The 19097-nt window shown below is 42.5% G+C and overlaps 5 protein-coding genes across 5 annotated transcripts; 2 read left to right on the top strand and 3 right to left on the bottom strand.

Annotated features, from left to right (window-relative positions):
* Nucleotides 1-70: 70 nt before the first annotated feature.
* Nucleotides 71-1699, bottom strand: LOC116215258 (omega-hydroxypalmitate O-feruloyl transferase-like). The gene is made up of 2 exons (XM_031550895.1): nt 1180-1699; nt 71-1087 (listed from the first exon to the last, which is right to left on the bottom strand). Exons 1-2 carry the CDS (start codon nt 1621-1623, stop codon nt 212-214), a joined length of 1320 nt encoding a protein of 439 aa, XP_031406755.1. The 5' UTR covers nt 1624-1699; the 3' UTR covers nt 71-211.
* A 2166-nt stretch (nt 1700-3865) lies between these two features.
* Nucleotides 3866-6618, top strand: LOC116214286 (putative pentatricopeptide repeat-containing protein At3g25060, mitochondrial). Its single transcript, XM_031549685.1, has one exon. The coding sequence runs from the start codon at nt 4396-4398 to the stop codon at nt 6202-6204; it is 1809 nt and encodes a 602-aa protein (XP_031405545.1). The 5' UTR covers nt 3866-4395; the 3' UTR covers nt 6205-6618.
* A 333-nt stretch (nt 6619-6951) lies between these two features.
* LOC116214287 (B-cell receptor-associated protein 31-like) lies at nt 6952-9574 on the bottom strand. The gene is made up of 2 exons (XM_031549686.1): nt 8914-9574; nt 6952-7761 (listed from the first exon to the last, which is right to left on the bottom strand). The coding sequence occupies exons 1-2, from the start codon at nt 9197-9199 to the stop codon at nt 7397-7399; spliced, it is 651 nt and encodes a 216-aa protein (XP_031405546.1). The 5' UTR covers nt 9200-9574; the 3' UTR covers nt 6952-7396.
* Nucleotides 9575-10785: 1211 nt separating this feature from the next.
* LOC116215037 (sugar transport protein 10-like) lies at nt 10786-12830 on the bottom strand. The gene is made up of 4 exons (XM_031550595.1): nt 12695-12830; nt 12187-12515; nt 11470-12099; nt 10786-11373 (listed from the first exon to the last, which is right to left on the bottom strand). The coding sequence occupies exons 1-4, from the start codon at nt 12828-12830 to the stop codon at nt 10915-10917; spliced, it is 1554 nt and encodes a 517-aa protein (XP_031406455.1). The 3' UTR covers nt 10786-10914.
* A 3709-nt stretch (nt 12831-16539) lies between these two features.
* LOC116213189 (RPM1-interacting protein 4-like) lies at nt 16540-18645 on the top strand. Its single transcript, XM_031548037.1, has 4 exons — nt 16540-16778; nt 17201-17842; nt 18084-18278; nt 18362-18645. Exons 1-4 carry the CDS (start codon nt 16773-16775, stop codon nt 18392-18394), a joined length of 876 nt encoding a protein of 291 aa, XP_031403897.1. The 5' UTR covers nt 16540-16772; the 3' UTR covers nt 18395-18645.
* Nucleotides 18646-19097: the final 452 nt, after the last annotated feature.

Here is a 19097-nt window from a genome sequence, read left to right as displayed (position 1 = left end):
TGTATTCCCATCGTTGGGACGGCATCACGTACATTCGGGCCAGCCCACATGACACGAGGAAACCGAGTGATAATGAGGAGCTAGGAATTTATTTGTTCTGTCACCGGGAAATTCACATATGAGTGATCCCTTATCAGACTATGAACACTGATAAAGAAAAATTCACTTATTGCGCAGCACGGACACGAAAATGATCGACGGGATTGAAGAATTAATCGTTTAATAAGATCCTCCTAAGCTCCTCAACTTGGTCCGCGTCCATGTCCACCCAAACATTGATCCCTCCTCCCTCCCTTGGACCAGGCAACAGAGCCACAAGCCCTGGCTTCACCTCAACCGGAACGTTGCAAATTTGCTTCCCCCATGCAAACTCTGGCTCCTCCAGCCCCAACCTAAACATTGCCACCACCGAGAACCTGTCCTCCCCCCAGTGGCCGCCTCCCGGGTTCGCCTCCAGCCAGTCGATTGCCGACCTCACGTACCCGTCGTCCAGCCTCTCGATCCCTTCCTGCACCCTCCTCACGAGCTCTGGCTCGTCCAGGTCGATCAGTTCCTCAGCTGTGGCCCTAGCATAACCTGGAATTATTGCGTTCCCGGCGAACCCTGCCGGGACCTCCGGCACCAGCCTCTTCCGGATGTCCACCGGGAAGAGCATTGTGGAATGCCGGTCACATGGGATTCGCAATGCGGTGGTCCTTGCTTTCCAGATCTTCGCTGCAACGGCATGGAACACCGTGCAGGCTTTCAGCTTGCCACCCCTCAGGGCGGCTATCTTCAGGATGGCGATCCGCTCTGGGGGCAGGTGGATGATGCTGGCGGGGCGGGTTGGACATGGGCGGCCAGTGGCGACTCGGGCGGATATGTCATCAGTCATGACAGCCTTCGAGAATTCGAAATGCGGGTGGTTGATGACCGGGGGATCCCTGGCTCGGAAAATAGTCCGGTCTGGGTTAGGTTCAATGACCAGGCTATCACCCCGAGTGACCGCAGCAAAATTAGTTAGGAAGTCGTGCACTGTCAAGCCATCTACCGTGCAATGGTTGTATCGGATTGCGATTGCCAGGCTTCCGCATCCGAATTGAGTTAACTGCGTAATCACAAACTAAACCGTTAATATTCATCTCGTCATGACAAATATCAGACAGATGATCTAAGAGGCTCATATAACGATTTTATAACCTGGAAATATAAAAGGGGTAAGTCTGTAATGTCCATCTCTTCCTCCCCTTCTTCGAACAGGAAGGCTGTCAGCTGCCTATACTCAGGCTTCGGCTCATTCAGCTCACCAAGCCAGTTCAGCTCACTCTCTGTCGTGGCCACTGCCACCACGATCCCGGCCCCATTGCAGTCTATCTCGAGCCGCCCACGGGAGCCTCCTTCTTGGAGGGCACGCACGAGCCGCCCTGCGAGGAAGTCATAGGGCACAAGGAGGGATCCGAGCGCAGAGTACACGGCCTTCTTCACGTCCGGGAATGTCAATTGACTAGTCGGGGGGCAAAAGAAGCACACGCTCTCCTGGTACCCTCGTAGATTCAGGTCAATGTTCGACAGGAACAAGCGTCGCCGCTCGGTCGGCCTGTCAGGGGTGATCACGACCTTCTCAACTAGCTCTAAATTCTCCATTTTCTCTTTTCAGTAAGTTCGAATAAATCAGTCCTAGAAAATTTGAAAGAAACAGTGGGTTCGTCCCATTTTATATGATGAACTGAGATTTGACTAATTGACTATAATAAATTGAATTTATGAAGTGAAAACGTTTTCTTTTTTTACTGGGAGTTGGAGAATGGAGACCTGACGATGGAAAATTATATCAGTTGGAGTTTTAGTCAATAGGTTTGACCAATTAATGTAATTATCATTTATCAAAACTACTATTCTTGTTTCTTCCTTCTACACGTGCACATCCGTTGACAATTAGTTTGAGCCAATCCAAAAAAACAAAATAAAATTTAGGTATGTTTCAAAAAATTTTTTTTTTCTATCAAATGGTCGGCATCATTGCTGCATTCATCCACGACCGAGACTATAAATAAGAATAGAATATGAAGGTCGACCTTAGCAAGTCATTCAATCGATCAAAATCATTATTGATAGAAATCTTTAACAATTACTCGTTGTTATCCCTTTAGTTAAATTTGCTTAAGTGAATTATAAAATTGGCGTAAATCAATATATAAATATATGAAATTATTACTTTTTATTAGGGTTCTCTTCACTGATACTTTTGTTTCCTCTCCTAAAGAAATTTATATTCTTAAAACTGTTGTAGCACAAATGAGCTTTAGCAGACAAGACAATTAGCTAGAACTAATAATACAAAACATTTTTAGAAAGACAAATTAACTCAATTAACGAACGAAATATCCTTGGAAACAATCATTACCGGAAAAAAATTGCAAAATATCTCTCAATATCAGGGAATAACATAAGAAAATTATCGTTACCAAAAAGAAGAACTGATCGGATGCTTGGAAAAAAAATGAGAAAGATCAACATGGCTGGCCTCCAACGAAATCTCCGAGAATACTACGGGAAGCCTTGAGCTATGGGGTGATTTGACGAAGTGAAGCAAAACATGTCGATAAGAATTGGCCATCGTAATCGAAACTAGTTTCCCGTCGTCGCGGCAGAATGTTCAGTAGGGGACTCTTTTCATATTGAAAGTCTCGCGAAATGTATGAGGGGGTTAAAGTTTCAATTCCAGTGAACAAAATTTTCAACTAGGTACAAAAAAATGCGAAAAACGATTGTTTGTGGAAACAATTTGATGATCAAAAAGGCCGAAATCTTTGCATCAATTACTAGATGATGATCGAACGTGGTGATCGGAATTGAAAACGATAGAATGAACCAATGAAAAACTGAAAAAAAAAGGTTAAAAAATATAGAATGAACCAATGAAAAAACGAACAAACCGGTTGAATAAATAAGATTAAATCATATTTGTAACATCAGACTATTGATTCGGCATTAGGCAAATGAATTAGGATCGGGTTTTGTCCATTATCCAATTACAATTTGTCTCGCATATGGACAAGTGTGATAGTGTAATTGGGCCACGTGTCGAATGAGTGAGGGACGAGTAAAAATTATTGTGGGCAAAAATTGCTAAATAAATAGTTGAAGGACTACAATTTGAGGGGCAAAATATGTAAATTATGAATGACCAAGATTTCATGTTAGAATATCTAATAGATAGAATTAATGTCTCACCATATGACATTATTTTGTGTCTCATACTACAATCACTCTTGTCACGTTATGAGCTATTTTCATTAGACATTTAGAAAATTATTGTTTTATGCTATGCTTCGAAAAAAGAAGTAACTTTATTCGAATATTTTTCATTTCTATATTCACTATATATAGTTACTGGATTTGTCCCATATTTATGTGACAAAATGAGATTTGATGTAATGAAAACGTTCTCTCTTTTGTGGGGAGTTAGAGAGAGGAGACTTAACTATGGAAAATTAAAGTTTGAGTTTCATTGCTAGATTTTGATTACGTTTAATTGATGAAGCCTTCATTAATTAATTGAGGTTTTTATCGATCATAAGGACGGTTCGTGGACCCACTACCCAGTATAAATATTGCAAATAAAATAAAATAAATGGTCACATAAATTTCATTGGCGATGATCGAATTCGGAATCTCTTGGTTTCAAGTTAACGCATTATGCCACTGCACGAATATTCCTTTCTCCAATTAAATACAATCTTCGTTTATTTGAGCTAGTATTCTTGAATTGGTTCTTGCGCACACACAACCATGTATAACATTGCTAATTAAGTAGCAAGAAGGTATAGTATCACATAAATTGTTATACATGATTTTTCTATATGTGATTTTTCTGATTGATAATAAGATGGAAAATACAGTTCACCACAAACCTAGAGAAAAAGATGAACTCGGTTGCATAAGAATGTCTAAGATCCACTGTTCAAAGAATTATGCAGCCAATTAGATAAGAAACTGGCCTATTGTCGGATCCTCGTCGTGCTCATCACAAACATTCCTCCCGTAATATATTTCAGATTCACATAGACATGGATCAGCTCCAGCGAGCCATGACTTGGATCATGCAAAATTTTCACTTTTCCATATCGTATTGTCACAGCACGAGCTATTTCATAATACACTCAATTACGTTAATAAACTCGAACCTACCATCATAATGCTGGGCACCACTAAGTCCTATGCATTACCTCTCGGGAACTCAAACCAAGTCGAGACCATGTTCGAGAAAGACGCTCCTTTCCTATTCCGGCAACTTACTAATAATAGTAGGTTAAGGTTTCCAATAATTACCATGTGCTTGGTTTGGTTAGCTACCACTTTCTTCCTTGGCGCCTAAATGGGTAACCGCACAAATCAGCTGAAGCTTCAGCTTTGATGGGCTCTCTTCCATCTCCAAAGGCCCTTAAACGCCTCCTCATCGCCTGCAAACACAGAACCTCCGTTGCCCAAATCCACGCCCTCATCATCCTCAATGGTCTCTTCACTCCCAGCAGCAGCAGTAGCTTCGGTGGCTGCCTCGTTGCATCCTATGTCCGGGTCGGGGATATTGCCTTGGCCCACCGAGTGTTCGATGAAATGCCTTGCAGAGGTGTGGATTCATGGAACGCCCTGATCGCTGCACATTCCAGGAGAGCTTACCCAGAGCAAGTGTTGGGTCTCTATCGTCGGATGGTGTCGGAAGGAGTCAGGCCCGACAGCTCGACCTTCGCGGTTGCAATCAAGGCCTGCACTGCCCTGAATGATTTGGAAACAGGAGAGGAAGTTCGAAGGAGAGCGGTAGAATGTGGGTACGAGACTGATGTCTTTGTTGGGTCCTCGGTTCTGAACATGTATGTGAAGATGGGGATGATGGATCGGGCTTCAGTGCTCTTCGAGAAGATGCCGAGACGGGACGTGGTTTGTTGGACGACCATGGTCACGGGGTTTGCGCAAAGCGGGAAGTCCAAGGAAGCACTCATGATGTACCAGAGAATGCGAAGGGAAGGGATCGAAGGAGATGGTGTTGTTATGGTGGGTCTGATCCGGGCCTGCTCGGGCCTCAGGGTACTGAAGCCAGGCCTCTCGGTCCATGGTCATCTCATCCGCAGAGTGGTCCCTGCGAGCACTGTACTTCAGATTCAGACAGGACTCATTGATATGTACGCCAAGCATGGTCGATTGGATCTCGCTTCTTACGTGTTTAGGAACACGCCTAACAGAAATAACCCCATCTCTTGGGCTGCCCTCATCTCGGGCTTTGCCCAGAATGGCTTCACCCGAAATGCCCTTGAATCTTTCATAGAAATGCAGAGTGCTGGACTCGCGCCCAACTCAGCTTCCCTCGTGAGCGCTCTCTCAGCATGCTCCCAAGACGGACTGCTGAGACTGGGCAGATCGGTGCACGGGTACATTTTGAGGAGAGTTGACTTTGACCAAATTGTGGGGACAGCACTGATCGATTTCTACTCAAAGTGCGGAGCCCTCGTCTCTGCCCGTGCTCTCTTTGATCGGATGATCTTCAGGGACCCCGTCTCATGGAATGCTATGATCTCCAGCTATGGGACCCATGGGCTTGGGAAGGAGGCCTTATCAGTCTTCCTTCAAATGATTGAAACCAATCAAAAACCTGATCACATAACCTTCTCTTCGCTCCTCTCAGCCCTGAGCCACTCAGGCCTAGTGGAGGAAGGTCGATGCTGGTTTGATCTCATGACAGCTAAATACAAAATTAAACCAGCCGAGAAGCATTGTGCCTGTATAGTCGATCTCCTGGCTCGTGCAGGCAAAGTCAAAGAAGCTCTGCACATGATAAACTCAATGGATACAGAACCAGGACTTGCTGTCTGGGTTGCTCTCTTGTCAGGTTGCTATAATCACGGGGAGTTCTTGATTGGGGAGGTGGCGGTGAATAACATCCTCAAGCTCAACCCTGATGACTCAGGAATCTACTCTTTAGTTTCAAACTTCTTTGCCAAGGAGAAGAAGTGGTTCGAAGTGTCCCGGGTGAGGAAGATGATGAAAGAGTCACTGGTGAAGAAAGTCCCGGGGAATAGTGTAGTGGATGTGAATGGAAGGTTTCAGGCATTTATCAAGGAAGATAACAGCCATGATCAGCATGGAGTTATTGAGCAAGTCTTGGATCTATTGGGTCGAGAGATAAGAGAAGTGGCGGAGGATTCAATTCCCGAGCTTTCCACTGAGTAATCTTTCAACCAGAAAGGAAAATCTGAATGCAGCAGCCATGAAATGTCCACAATCCCCTGCGTATTTGGAAATGCATCGGGAGGATCTAGATCTTTTAATCAACATGGGAAAGCCAAGAATTCAGGTCGACTGAAGGAGCTAGATTCTGAATCAAAAGGACGGGTGGTTGCAGTTTTCGGATAGCAACTTACCCCAGGCTTCAAGGGGACTGACAAATCTTGGGGAAAATTGAGATGCGTGGAAACAAGACGATGATAGGGCGGAAATGGCATTCCTTTCAGTTGAACACGCGGAAAAGCCATAAACACGGGAACAGAACATAATTCTGTGCTGGGATTAGAGGAACCTTTTTATTGGCGAAAAAAGGGCGATCATCGTTGTTCTGGGAAGCGAATTCATGGCCAGAAGTCGTCATATTGAAAATGTATCGTGTCAAAGAGAGGTTTTGCCAACAACCTAACAATAATCATACAGATTTAGGCACAACAGACCATGAACATTTGATAAATTCTAGCATGGCCCAATCATTCACGGCCATTGATCAATACGAATTCCATATGGGTCCGATAGCATTCAGGGGCTGCCCCGATTCATCTGCTTTGCATAGACCGTTACATTGGACGAGGAAATGGTTGTGAGAGGTGAAAGGCAAGTAAAAGCTTCAAGAAAACCAATCCCATACAATAGTGCCCGTAGAATATATCGTGAAACAACGCGTTCTATCAGCTTTCAATGAGAAGATGTTAGTTTGAGAAACCGAATAAGAAGTTTGTATAAATCCAATGATACACTGCTTCGGTTTCAGCAGGAACTCGGTATAACATTGCAAGACCCATAACTAGATGGCACAGCCCTTCAATTGAAACAACTGTTTGATAATGGCAGCAGATCTAAACCAACCAATGTTAAAGACATCTATCCTATTGAGAAAAAGATAAAACTAAGGGACAAGGAGTGAAAAGAGCCTTAAGCCGAACGACAAATCCGACAGAACTAGAGCTCTAGATTCCAATCTTGAAGAGTACAAAAACTCGACTACTTAAGTTGCCAAGTAAACTCATAACCTATCTTTTCTCTTGCCAACCAACACCGTAGCACAGGTATTTTTTCACTGCAGAAGATGTTTGATCGATGTCAAAGGTGATGAAAAATAATTCCCGGTTCTGAACTATTTTCTTTCTCGGAATGCATCTCAGGTCCTATGTCCTAGAGATTGAAGATTCTGGTTTTCTTCTAGTAAGCGGTCATACTCGAGAAGTAGCTCAGCAGATTGTTTTTGAAGGGCGACAACATGAGCTTCAGCAGTTTCAACTTTCTTATCTTTCTCTTCATTTTCAGACTTCAGCTTCTTCAAATTCTCCAACAATTTAGAGATTTCTTCTTGGAGCTGCTTGACTTCCTTGGAGGTCTTCCCTTCCTTCTCCTTGAGCTCCGACCGTTCCTTCTGGAGCTTCTCCACTTCATCTTTGGACGCTCCAGCATTGTTCCTGAGTCTACGAAGCTTTTGAAGATAATGGTGCATTCGGTCAATTATGAACCCGAGAAACAAAGTGAAACCTGCAATGACATGATTGAATTGTTAGAAAATAAGTTACTGATTTATAATTCCGTACTTGGGATAAATGAAACACTCAACAAGAGAAGAAAGCAGATAAGGATACTGTTATATTAACAGAATCACCAGAAAATTTAGCCTATAATGCCAAGAACGACCAAAGTGTCTTTGATCTACTCTGAAGAAGACTTCGAACTATTATCGGGGTAATGCACCTCATAACTCATCAGACGTTGTTTAACGAAAAACACAGCAGTCTCTTCTATAATCGCTCAAGGACTGATATGTCATTCATTTTTGCAAGATGAGAAAGAAGTAAGAGCAATGTGAGTTAATGCAACAAATGCTCTCAATGTGTTAATGCATACTTAAAAAACAGATATACGATGAAGATAAATCAATCTTCACAGGAACAGAAATTTAAGCTGAATATCGTGAAAGCTGGGATGATCCTTTCACAAAAAATTCAATTGGGGTCCCTTATGCCTTCTTTCAGTTGTGTACCGTTTCTCTTTTCCCCTTTTGCAATGAATAAAAAGAAACATAAAAGTGCAAAATTTTTAAACAGATTCTATCTGAAATGGTCAGTGCATCGGTATAACAGATGTCAAAAAATTCTCATCAAGCTAAGCACAAGCCATGCCTTGCCTTCTTAATCACCTATTCGCAAGCAAAGTACATGGAAGACTCCAAGCACATCCACTCATTACAAAGAAATAAAAGAGCTTCCTCTCAATTTTCTACCACAAACCTTGATTGCTAGAGAGATTCACAGCTCAAAATTGCAGTTGCAGATGCCAATTAACATTTCATAACTAATATCACCTTAACTGACAATTCGCACACTAATTCATTTATAGCTATTGAAACACCTTTTCTTCTTATTAAGTTAGACTTCAGCTCCCAAATTAATATCCCAAATAAATATTAATACAATATGTCAGTCTAACTGAGAATCTAACAGCTAATTAATATTCATGGCCAACTCTAAAGCACCTAATATAACCCCTGTGCTCTACATATTCGAACAGTCCAGAGTCTCGGTTCGACCACTAAGTCCAGTCCGCCAGCAAAGTACATTCTCCCATCAATCACCAAACTACAGCACACACATAAAGGTACAAGACTGAAGAGGAATAAGAAGAAGGGCAGACCCATGAGTGAAGCTTCGAGCAGGTGGGTCCTCCACAGGACCTGGTCCATGGGAGACATGGTTCCAAGCTTAGCACCCTTGTTCTGGATCTTGACAATGCTCATGAGGCTCGAGAGCAGGATCACGGACATGGTCCCGGCTATGGTCTTAACAGTAGCAGGGCCCTTCCCCATCTTCAGCTGATCCAAGCTCTTTATCACGAGATCCCTCAGCGGACCAATCTTGACCAGCAGAAGGAAAGCAAGAGCTCCCTCAACGAAGAGAACAAAGAAGAGAAGCTGAATCATCTTCAATGACCCAACTGTCCAAACAGTCAGCACCCCTCACGAGAAAGGATCTTTACCAGGCGGGTCCCGATTCTCATGGGAGGATGTCCCAAAACAATGAGCAAGAACCGATTTTTCGCTTCATACATGAAGAAAATCTTCCTTAAACAGACCCGTCTCTCAGCGATGGGATCTCATTTCACGAAAAGGGCAAGAACCCACTCCGCAGAAACACCGTCCGATGTTGTCTCCCCAGAGAATTATTACGAGAGAGACATTAGATCTGATCAAGTAGGAAACGGAGGAGCTGGGGAAAAAGGCACTCCTTTGGAGAAAGAAACCCTCCAGATTCTTTTTCCCTGCAGAGAATAGTAATGGGGTTTTGGGGATAAGTAAAGTGCGAGGAGCAAAAGTAAAGATTTTTATGGTTTGCTTTACTTAAAAGTGAATTAGGGATGGAAAGTAATTTGGAGATAATAAAGTGTAATTAGGAATGAGTCAGAGAGTACAGAACAGGAGGCGTAAAAGCATGGAAATGGAGATAATAAAGGGGTAATCATATGTCGGAGGAGTAATTAGGCCATGCTAGTTGGTAGTGCAAGTGGAACATTTGTTTCTTGGTACGAAGTTAATCGACGATGTTACTTGTTAAGTCATATGTCGTATTAAAGGATTTTTCTTCTTGTATTATAAGAGAAAGCGATCCATAAAGGTTACAGGCCATCGCGTCAAAATTGAAGTTGTCGCGAGTCATGTGTTACAGGAGCGTATAGACCATGCTATTGCTAGTGGCTAGTGCGAGAGGGGCATTCGTACTAGGGAACCATTGGAGGTTGTTAAGTCCTATGTGGAGTCGCACGTTATATATCGCGTCAACACAATCAAGAAGTTATGTAGGATTTGCCAAAGAAAAATTAGAGAACTACTATTGTATTGATGTCTGATAAGTTATAGAAAATAAAAACATGCTAGTACAAAAATAAAGAGAATTTAGATCTGCGGCATTCGTTTTTACATAAATTATTAAAGACAATGAATTCCAACCTCAATAAAAGATCTTCATAACTTGTCTTTCACAATTTCTTGCCAGGCCATGAAGCTTTGGCTTTTGGCTGGATTTTGAAAGGGATGGAAAGGTAGGGTTAGGGCTTGGAGTGGATTCAATCAGAGAAACTGATGGTTAATTTCATGGGGTTAAAATGGTTGAAGAGTAATATAGGGGTCAAGGCAACGCTTATATTTGTATTATAAGATCAGAGGGATTTAGAAAATATAACAAATTTTAGAATTTGCGTGTATATATATTAATGTATCTTTAGATCTTTTGTACATGCCATTGTATAATTTGAAAGTGATGTATTATGGTCTTTGTCAATGGTTTAGCATATGACTGAGGTGCTCATTAAGATGCGTATAGTTTCGGGCTAAGAATGTTATCGATCGCAGTTTCAAGTTTTTGAGAATATCGTAAACGCTACCATAAACTCTAGTCGAATTGAAAACATTATAAATATGGTTTGAAAAGAAAATGTTCCAATGTATGTGATGGTCTATATGAAAATACAAGTTCCAATTATAAATGCACAAATCCACCGAGAAAAAAAAAATTATGCATGCACAATTTTGTCAAATGGTCTTAACTTCTTCACCAGATCAATCGTCGCCCTCGGCGTAAAGGGTGATATGAGATTTATTTATGAGCAATGCATTTTTCTTTTGTCTGTGGTGTTGCAAGATTAAGCAGTGTAATGGTTATCATCAGCATCTCCAATGACAGCTTCATCGGGGATGTACTTGCCCCAGAACCAGTGCGCCTTCATGACTCTGCCCATCTCTTCGATCGGGACGTTCTTCGTCTCGGGCACGAATAGGAACACGAAGATGGTCATCAGGATCACGAAACCGGCGAAGAAGAAGAAGAGCCCGAACTTCATGTGGCAGAGCATGGAGAGGAAGCCCTGCGCGATGATGAAGGTGAAGAACATGTTGACGGACACGTTGATGGCCTGCCCAGCGGATCGTACCTCGAGAGGGCAGATCTCGCTTGGCACCAGCCACCCAAGTGGGCCCCAGGACCATGCGAAAGCCGCGACGTAAGCGCAGATTAGGAACAGCAGAAAATTGGCCTCAAGCTTCGAGAAGGATCCTTCCCCGGTGACTCCAAACCGGAAGCCGATCATGGCTCCGACAGCAATCTATAGAATGACAAGACACATCGAACCATTGTTACCAAGATCATGCTTACTTTGTTACTGCAACGTAGAACATTCTTTTGATTTATAATGTCGTACCTGACAAATGATCATCTGGATTCCACCTTCGAGGAACAACGCTCTCCTTCCGTATTTGTCGACCGAGAAAACCGAAACAAACGTGGCAACAACGTTGACGACTCCACTGATGGCTGCAGACATGAGGGAGGCCTTGTCGCCGAAGCCCAGAGTCTTGAAGAGAACCGGGGCGTAGAACATTATGACGTTTATGCCGGTGAGTTGCTGGAAGAATGGGATGAAGGAGCAGATGACAAGCTGAGGCCTGTATCTGCGTTGCTTTATGTTTTTCCACGGATTATCGACACTCTTTGCAGCTTCGCTCGCCGCGACCAAATCCCGGAACTCATGGTCGACATTCTCAGTGCCACGGACCTTCTGCAACATTCTCCTCGCCTCCTCGTGGTGGCCTCTCTCGATGATCGAATTGGGAGTGTCCGGTAGGAAGAGAGATCCGACTGTCATCAATACAGCAGGGACTGCCGCGAGAGCCAACGAAACTCTCCAACCCCATCCACCTTTGATCTCAGCAGTTCCGTAGTTGACAAAATTGGCAACGAGAATGCCGACTGTTATGGCCATCTGGAACCCGATGTTTAGAGCTCCTCTGATTTTTGCCGGCGCCATTTCGGATAGGTAGACTGGAACCGACTGCAGTTCAATTTAAATTATGAACATTTGGCCACTTCTTTAATTCCATCCACAAAGCACTGTTTTGAGCGACGTTATGATATGTACCTGATTGGCGAAGCCGACGCCGACACCGAGCAATAGACGGCCAATGATGAGCATTGTGATGTTCACAGCGATGCCGTTGAGGATTGCACCAATGAGAAAGGCCAAACCTCCAATGAACATGGAAACCTTTCGACCAGATGCACGGGTGATCGCCGAGGCGAAGAAGGAAGCCACAAGTGCTGCGAGGTAGAGGGACGATGTGAACAGCGTGAGTAAGTGGTTGTCATACTTGCAGTACTCGTTCTTGTCACGTGCCGTCCCGTCCTTCGATTTATGGTAGACGGAAGGGAAGAATTTCTCCAAGAAGTCATCCATCGAGGTCACCCCGCCTGCAAAAATTGGTGTAAAAGCGACATGAATTAGGATCGAGAAGAAGACATGATATCATCTCATAATTCACGAACGGGAAACTAGACATTCTTCCCCATGTATCGGCAACACTACATAACTTCTTTTCAACAAGTCGAAAGATAGTTATTCGGCATGCGCAGGAGAGCACCAGACTGACCTGAAATGCCGAGGTCGTACCCGAACAGGAGACCTCCCATAGCAGCCACCATGCAAGTGATCACGACGAAAGCAGTGACACCCCCTTCGTAGTTCCCCGAGGGCCGGCCATGAGTAGCGAAACCTCCTCCTGCCATCTCTCTGTTAATCACACCCCACGACACAATTAATCAAAATCCCAAACGAGAACAATGAGGTTTAAGGATATGATTTTGTGTTCCTTAGTTAACTTCTCAATATCCAATTGTAACTTGCCAGAGGATTTATATAATGGTCCGAGGTTGCATGCATTTTTCTATCTGGCATCTGAACATCATCCGATAAGTATTAACGGTTTCCCATTAATTGGCTTGAAGCATGTCCTCATCTCTGTCATTGTTTGTGTGATTTTCTATTCCCGTCTGCACTTTCTGTTATTGAATTCTGCTGCAAAATTCAATCCAATTGCTTGCAAAATCGTTCTGTTGCAGCAACATCTTATTTTTAGCAAAATGCCTGTCTGTCACGTATAGTAAGAGATGCGACATATCTCACAGCACAACATATACACGACAGATTGTTACATAAGCACAGTCCATCATATTAGCGGTGGACTGAGTCAATCATTACATCGGGCCCAACAGCAGCGACTTGAGACATCTAACCCGTAAGTAGTTGCACGGGGCCGCGTGCTGGACTGACTGGACTCTCTTTGTGCTTGGCCCTACTGCTGGACTCGAACCTATGGTCAGGCCAGAACTAGATAAGTAAAGATACCAAGGAAGAGAGCAACTTACTGACTTAATCATCGGAGGAGGTTCCGGACAAATCACCCCGCCTGGTCTACACATCACGAGTCCCAAACAGTACGTCACATTCTTATGATATCCCGCTCATGCTAACGAACTCAACCAGAGAGCACCAGTGACTTGACAAGGGAAGAATAGATGGTCCATGTCCTCGTCAATCTGGCCACAAAATATGCTTTAGTAATATTCTCAAAGCTTCTTTTGTTACTTAGTTACGCGTTTTGAATCAATTGAACACCAAGCAAAGGATTGCAACTTGCGGTATCATACACTGTTGTTTTTCCTTAAAATATAACTTCACAAAAAAATGAACCCGAGAACTTGCTTAAACATAACAAGCGTCGAACTGTTTGAACCAATCTATGTTGGTTGCAAATGCTTTTATATGCTTGGAAAATAAGCATACGGGGAAAATTACATATGGGAGATGATGTTGCACAGACAATATGATACTGATGGATGCAAGAAAATGACACAAAATTTTCCTTAGGATAATTAAAATTAGTAAAAAATGATAATTAATCTAATTAATTAGCTGAGATAGATGACAAATGATAAAAAAAAAAATCCATTTAACGAAAAGAAAATGATAAAAAAAATCCGCTAGAATCTAATTGGATTACAGCTACAAATAAACTATAAGGCAATTACACTGTTCTTCATCAAATCCTTGCGCGACATATCAACTGCTCAATCAATGTGGCGACCAATCCACTTAAATATTAGAAAACCAGGATCATCTTTCCTTTTTTTTTCTTTTTTTTTTGTCCTTCTCTCTAATACCGTGACTTTGGCCTCAGCCTAATGGTTGGATTTATTCATGTTCAGTAATCAACTTAGCTCTGAGGTTGCTTTAGGTGGATTTCAAACCATTGTAATTACTACAAACTACAAAGTGAAATCTGCTTATATCGAATACAATTAATTAACTGCTTTGGCATTTCGTAATTATTATTTTTTCTTTTTTTCCTATTAATGATGCAAATCATATGATGAAATTGCTAATTTCGTATATATCTATCGTTAAAGAGGTGGTCCGAACAAGTGTGTTCTTAAGGTGATTCTAGAGGGTGACTCGGAGGTGGTGTATTCGGAGGTGGTGTATAATCTCTTGTGCTCCAATCGAACTCAGATGGGCGGACGTGAAGCTTTGGTTCGAGATATTCGGGCTCTGCTCCATAAAGACCGATCAATTGTGCCTGAATATGTGTTTTGGAAAGGGAATAGAGATTGGCTAGCGAATTATGCATCATTGCTTCCTTCGGGAGTACACAGACTAGCTCTTGTCCTCATCAGCTTGATTTTCTCTTGATTTTATCTTAATGTGATTGAACTTCCTTACAAATTTTTTTTTTTAAAAAGAGCAGCCCGAAGGTTGTCCACATCAAGCTGTATAACTTCCTAAATTTGTTTATTTATTTATTTAGTTTAGATTCCTGTCTCACCGTTTAGACCTTTGACTTTATGAGAAGGAATTCTCCATGAGTTATTGGAAAGCATGTCGATGAAAGTCAACGTTTTCCTTAAACAAGAAAAGGTCAAGTAGATTTGTTGGATGGCAAAAGTGGGTTTGGGGCACCCACCCAAGTCCCAAAACATTTTGCAATTAACTCTGCATAGCAACTGAGGCTTCCCTCTTAAAATGTTGAAATGACCAAGTCCAAGTCGATGTCTTTTCTTTGTGATTCGTCTCGACGGATTCGAAACATCGAAATCAAAACAAGCTCGAGTCTTCCGATATGTCTGTCAACATGACTGTTACTATCACACATTTTTTGTGTTATATAACTAAAGAAGAAGATTTTTGAATGTTGATTGACTTGTATTGAATGGGGACGCATGGGGCCCAACTTTTGGCATGTAAAATGTTGAGTTCTCGGTCCGTGTTCTTTGAACCACTCGACCGATCAGAAGCATTGCATGATGGATATGACAATTGACGACAATGTAAAAATTCAAAAGATGGATAAACTTTTCTAATTGTAAGGAAGATTTATGAGTTTAGCAAAGGAATACAAGAATGATAAATAAGATGGGAACGTGGGAGTTTTTTTTTTTTTTTTTTTTGGGTTAACAAGACAAGGTCAAGAAGATTTTTTGTACGGCAAAAGTGGGGCACCCGCCCAAAACATGTGCAACTCTTGGATAGCATCTCCAGCGCCGCTTGAAATGACCATATCCAAGTTGATATCTTCTTTTCGATATTCTGTCTCAATGGATTCCAACATCGAAATCAAACAAGCTTGAACCTTCTCTTGTGGCTGGTGAAAATGATTGGAACCATCGAATCGGTCGAGTCTTAGAAGGAGGAAAAAAAAATCAGATATGTTGGTCAAAATGACTCTCACTATCTTATAATTTTTTGCTTTTCTACTAAAGAAGGAGAAATTGTCGATTGACGTGTATTAAATGGGGATGCATGGAGTCCAATTTTTGGAACCGGCCGACTAATCAAAATAGATGCAAGGATTGCAGGATAGAAATGATGACGATGTAAAAATATATTTAAAAAGGGGATAAAATAAAGAAGACTTATGAATATAGTAAATGAATAATATAATGAAAAATAAGATGGAAATGACGTTATGAAGAATTGAATTTGAAACATTTTGATTTTAGACGAGATTGTCTGTCAATTTTTTTTCCCTCAAAAGAACTAGTAAATTTTGGAAGGAAATTAAAAAAAGAAAAGAAAAAGGAAAGAAAAAGGAAATGGGGGGAAGGGTATGAGGCTGGCAATGGAGAAGGGAAGGATGAGAGTTAATTAAGCAAAGACAACCTAAAGACTCTGTCAACCCACAAACAGGACATGGGATCGGACTGTCCCTTTTAACGGTCAACTCGCAGTCACGACTCCGTCATAACCTCCAACGGTCATCTCAGCCTCGCTCCCATCTCATGACCAGCCCCGTTGACGGCGTTACACCAAAACCCGACAGCTAAGAGATACGATGTGTCAACGCAGACCAAGCCATTTTTATTTTTTATTTTTAAATTAGGTTCTTAGCATTTCTTGAGGTAACAAAAATGGCCGCGTGACAGAACGGATGAGAGAAGAAGGGAAGGGAGGGGAGGGGAGGGTGAATGGTCAAACCTGATATCTGGTGGTGGGTCATGGTCAATGTTTGATAAAAGCCCTCCATCCTCCGTTTCAGTTTCTTCTGCAAGCTCTGTCTTCCTTCTTCTTCCTCCTCTCTCCCTCTCTGCTTCAGCCATTGTTGGGTTATTGAAGGGGTTGGAAGGTTCTTGTTGGGTTTCAGAGGGAGGTTTTGTATCCGAGGATTCCCTTCAATGGCTGTGAGTACATTTCCTTGTCTTGTCTTTCCTCTCATTGCCTAAAGTTTAAGCCTTTGTCTTTTGTTTTGTTCTATAAAGCCGAAAAGCTCTTTGCTTTTGCACTAAATTGATGAGAGCAACTGTTTGAAATTTGCAACTTGTTCATCAATCAGTCAAAGACGCTAACTTCCACATTCCACTAGTTATTTCGAAGTTCAGGTTTGAGTATATCAGGTAGAGCTGTAAGATTGGAATGAACATCTTGAAAGGCTTTTGTTTCGATGTTTTTCATCATTTCATGTTTGCTTTGTATTGATTTTCAGCTCACAATGCATGAAAGAATTCTGTAACTGACGAGTTTGGTCGGATTCATAATTGCGTTAGCGGTTAATTCCGAACGTTTTCACGAACAAGTACTTTGCTGTTGTCGTTCGTGTTTGCAGCAACGGGCGGCTGTGCCGAAGTTCGGAAACTGGAACACTGGAGAGGACATTGGTTACACGTTATGCTTTGAAAATGCCCGGAAGGGCCGGGGTGGGGCCAAGCCACATAACCCGAACGACCCGCAAGAGAGTCCTTATTTACTCTCTGAAGACAGCAGATCTCCTCGTACTCAAGCTTCACATTTCAGGCCTACTCCTAGAACTCCAACACATGATATGAAAAATGAAGGCCCAGCCAGTAGGATGAGAACTCCACCTCATGAACCACAAGGCCAGGGATCCGGCCATAGGTTGCCGCAAGAGCGGAAAATGAGGGCAGATCACGGTTATCATGGACGATACTCAAGTTCCCCTGCTCGGAAAGATAACAATCCCGATGTCAGAATGCATAATTCGAACACGAATCCTTCGAATCAGGGAAGTCCAGGACGCCCGAACTATGGCGAATTGCAAAAGAGAGCCGGTAAGGACAGTGCTGGGTCTCAGCATAGCTTTGAACAGTCCCCTCATCGGCACCAAGGAAAAGACTCCAGCAGAAGCTCGGCCACGTTGCCCACCCGGGAAGGAAAGGGCTCGTATGAGAGCAGCTATGCAACTCCAGGGAGACCCCGGACGAGTCCTCTTTCTCCAGGAAATGGAAATGTAAATTCTTCCACTCCGAAATTCTCTGGCCAGTTTATCTCTTTAGCATGATGGCATGCGATTGATCTGCCGCGTATCCCTTATAAGTTGAGATGAGAAAAGTGGAAACTGAGGGTCATTTTTCTAGAACCAAATATATTCATAGCTGCGCGCTTCCCTGTTGATGCAAGTTCGTTTCATATCCCTGTTATTTACTAATGTCATGCTTAGGAACTAACAAAAATTGAATAATCCTAAGCAGTTTGATAGAGGAGTTGCTCTCCCGAAGTTCGGAGAATGGAATGCGCAGAACCCATCTATGGGCGACGGTTATACTCAAATTTTCAACAAGGCGAGGGAGGAGAAGCATCAGCGAGGTGCTGGAATGTCGCCAGGCAGGTTCCCCGGGTCACCTTATAACGGACCCAAAAAGCCCACTGGAAATGAGGAACCAATGGTACGCTAACTCGCCTACAACTCATTTTTGTGCATTCACCCTTCTGCTTTTTCTGATGTGTATTGCTGCCTTGCTTCATTCAGGGCGGTTGTTGCTTCCCATGGGGAAGAAAGTGAAAACCCGACAGGCCTCAAAATTTCTATGGTGAACAGCAGATTCGGAACCCGCAACCTGTAAATACCTTCCCAAAGATCTTTTCTTTCTGAGCAACTGATTATAAGTTCGATTCCATCTTCTTCAACCGGCACGCCATTTTCTTATAACTGAGGTTCGGTTCCATTATGCAACTCCCACTGTATTATTATCTGAATCACTGTTGCAGCATACTGTTTAAAATTTTATATTCCCAATGGTTTTTTTTTTCCAAGTGGAATCCCTATGGTTCTATTTGATCGATGAAACAGTTCGTATTCAGATTACTCATCGGAAATTTTCCGAGCAGTTTTAAAAGTGTTTCCATATATCTACCATCGGGATTAGATTATTAGCTGAGCAGAGCAGCTCCACAGATTTCTGTTCTGAGTGTTTGAAACTTTCCAAACACCATTGTTGTCTTGTTGAGGTTTCTAATTTCTAAAGATTGAATAAGGATGTCATTGCTTTGATTAAACCGAGCTGGGTACATCAGTTGGTTCAGGGATAATCTGCCTTGCACCGTAGTCGAATCAGACAGGATCTGTAGTTCAATACAATATTTGGCTAAAACCGAATGGAATGCGTGTCTTTCCCTATTGTCAACGAGTAAACCAGCCTAAAACTCGAACCACATTGCATCCAGTTTGAGAAGAATGAGTTTCTCTTTTCTATCTCGTCACTTTG

This window comes from Punica granatum, chromosome 7 (assembly GCF_007655135.1).
Source record: "Punica granatum isolate Tunisia-2019 chromosome 7, ASM765513v2, whole genome shotgun sequence".
Taxonomy (NCBI): Eukaryota; Viridiplantae; Streptophyta; class Magnoliopsida; order Myrtales; family Lythraceae; genus Punica; species Punica granatum.
The sequence above is the reverse complement of the archived record's forward strand: the minus strand, read 5'-3'. Positions and strand labels throughout refer to the sequence as shown.

What these genes read in the sequence shown, in the direction of transcription:
- LOC116215258 (XM_031550895.1), bottom strand. Translation starts at nt 1,623, where the DNA reads ATGGAGAATTTAGAGCTAGTTGAGAAGGTCGTGATCACCCCTGACAGG. An exon ending in TACCCCTTTTATATTTCCAG is followed by an intron (nt 1,088 to 1,179) that starts GTTATAAAATCG and finishes GTGATTACGCAG; the next exon opens with TTAACTCAATTCGGATGCGG.
- LOC116214286 (XM_031549685.1), top strand. Translation starts at nt 4,396, where the DNA reads ATGGGCTCTCTTCCATCTCCAAAGGCCCTTAAACGCCTCCTCATCGCC.
- LOC116213189 (XM_031548037.1), top strand. An exon ending in TTTCTCCAGGAAATGGAAAT is followed by an intron (nt 17,843 to 18,083) that starts GTAAATTCTTCC and finishes AATCCTAAGCAG; the next exon opens with TTTGATAGAGGAGTTGCTCT. An exon ending in CTGGAAATGAGGAACCAATG is followed by an intron (nt 18,279 to 18,361) that starts GTACGCTAACTC and finishes TGCTTCATTCAG; the next exon opens with GGCGGTTGTTGCTTCCCATG.
- LOC116215037 (XM_031550595.1), bottom strand. Translation starts at nt 12,830, where the DNA reads ATGGCAGGAGGAGGTTTCGCTACTCATGGCCGGCCCTCGGGGAACTAC. An exon ending in GTACGACCTCGGCATTTCAG is followed by an intron (nt 12,516 to 12,694) that starts GTCAGTCTGGTG and finishes CAATTTTTGCAG; the next exon opens with GCGGGGTGACCTCGATGGAT. An exon ending in GCGTCGGCTTCGCCAATCAG is followed by an intron (nt 12,100 to 12,186) that starts GTACATATCATA and finishes ATTGAACTGCAG; the next exon opens with TCGGTTCCAGTCTACCTATC.
- LOC116214287 (XM_031549686.1), bottom strand. Translation starts at nt 9,199, where the DNA reads ATGATTCAGCTTCTCTTCTTTGTTCTCTTCGTTGAGGGAGCTCTTGCT. An exon ending in GCTCGAAGCTTCACTCATGG is followed by an intron (nt 7,762 to 8,913) that starts GTCTGCCCTTCT and finishes ATGTCATTGCAG; the next exon opens with GTTTCACTTTGTTTCTCGGG.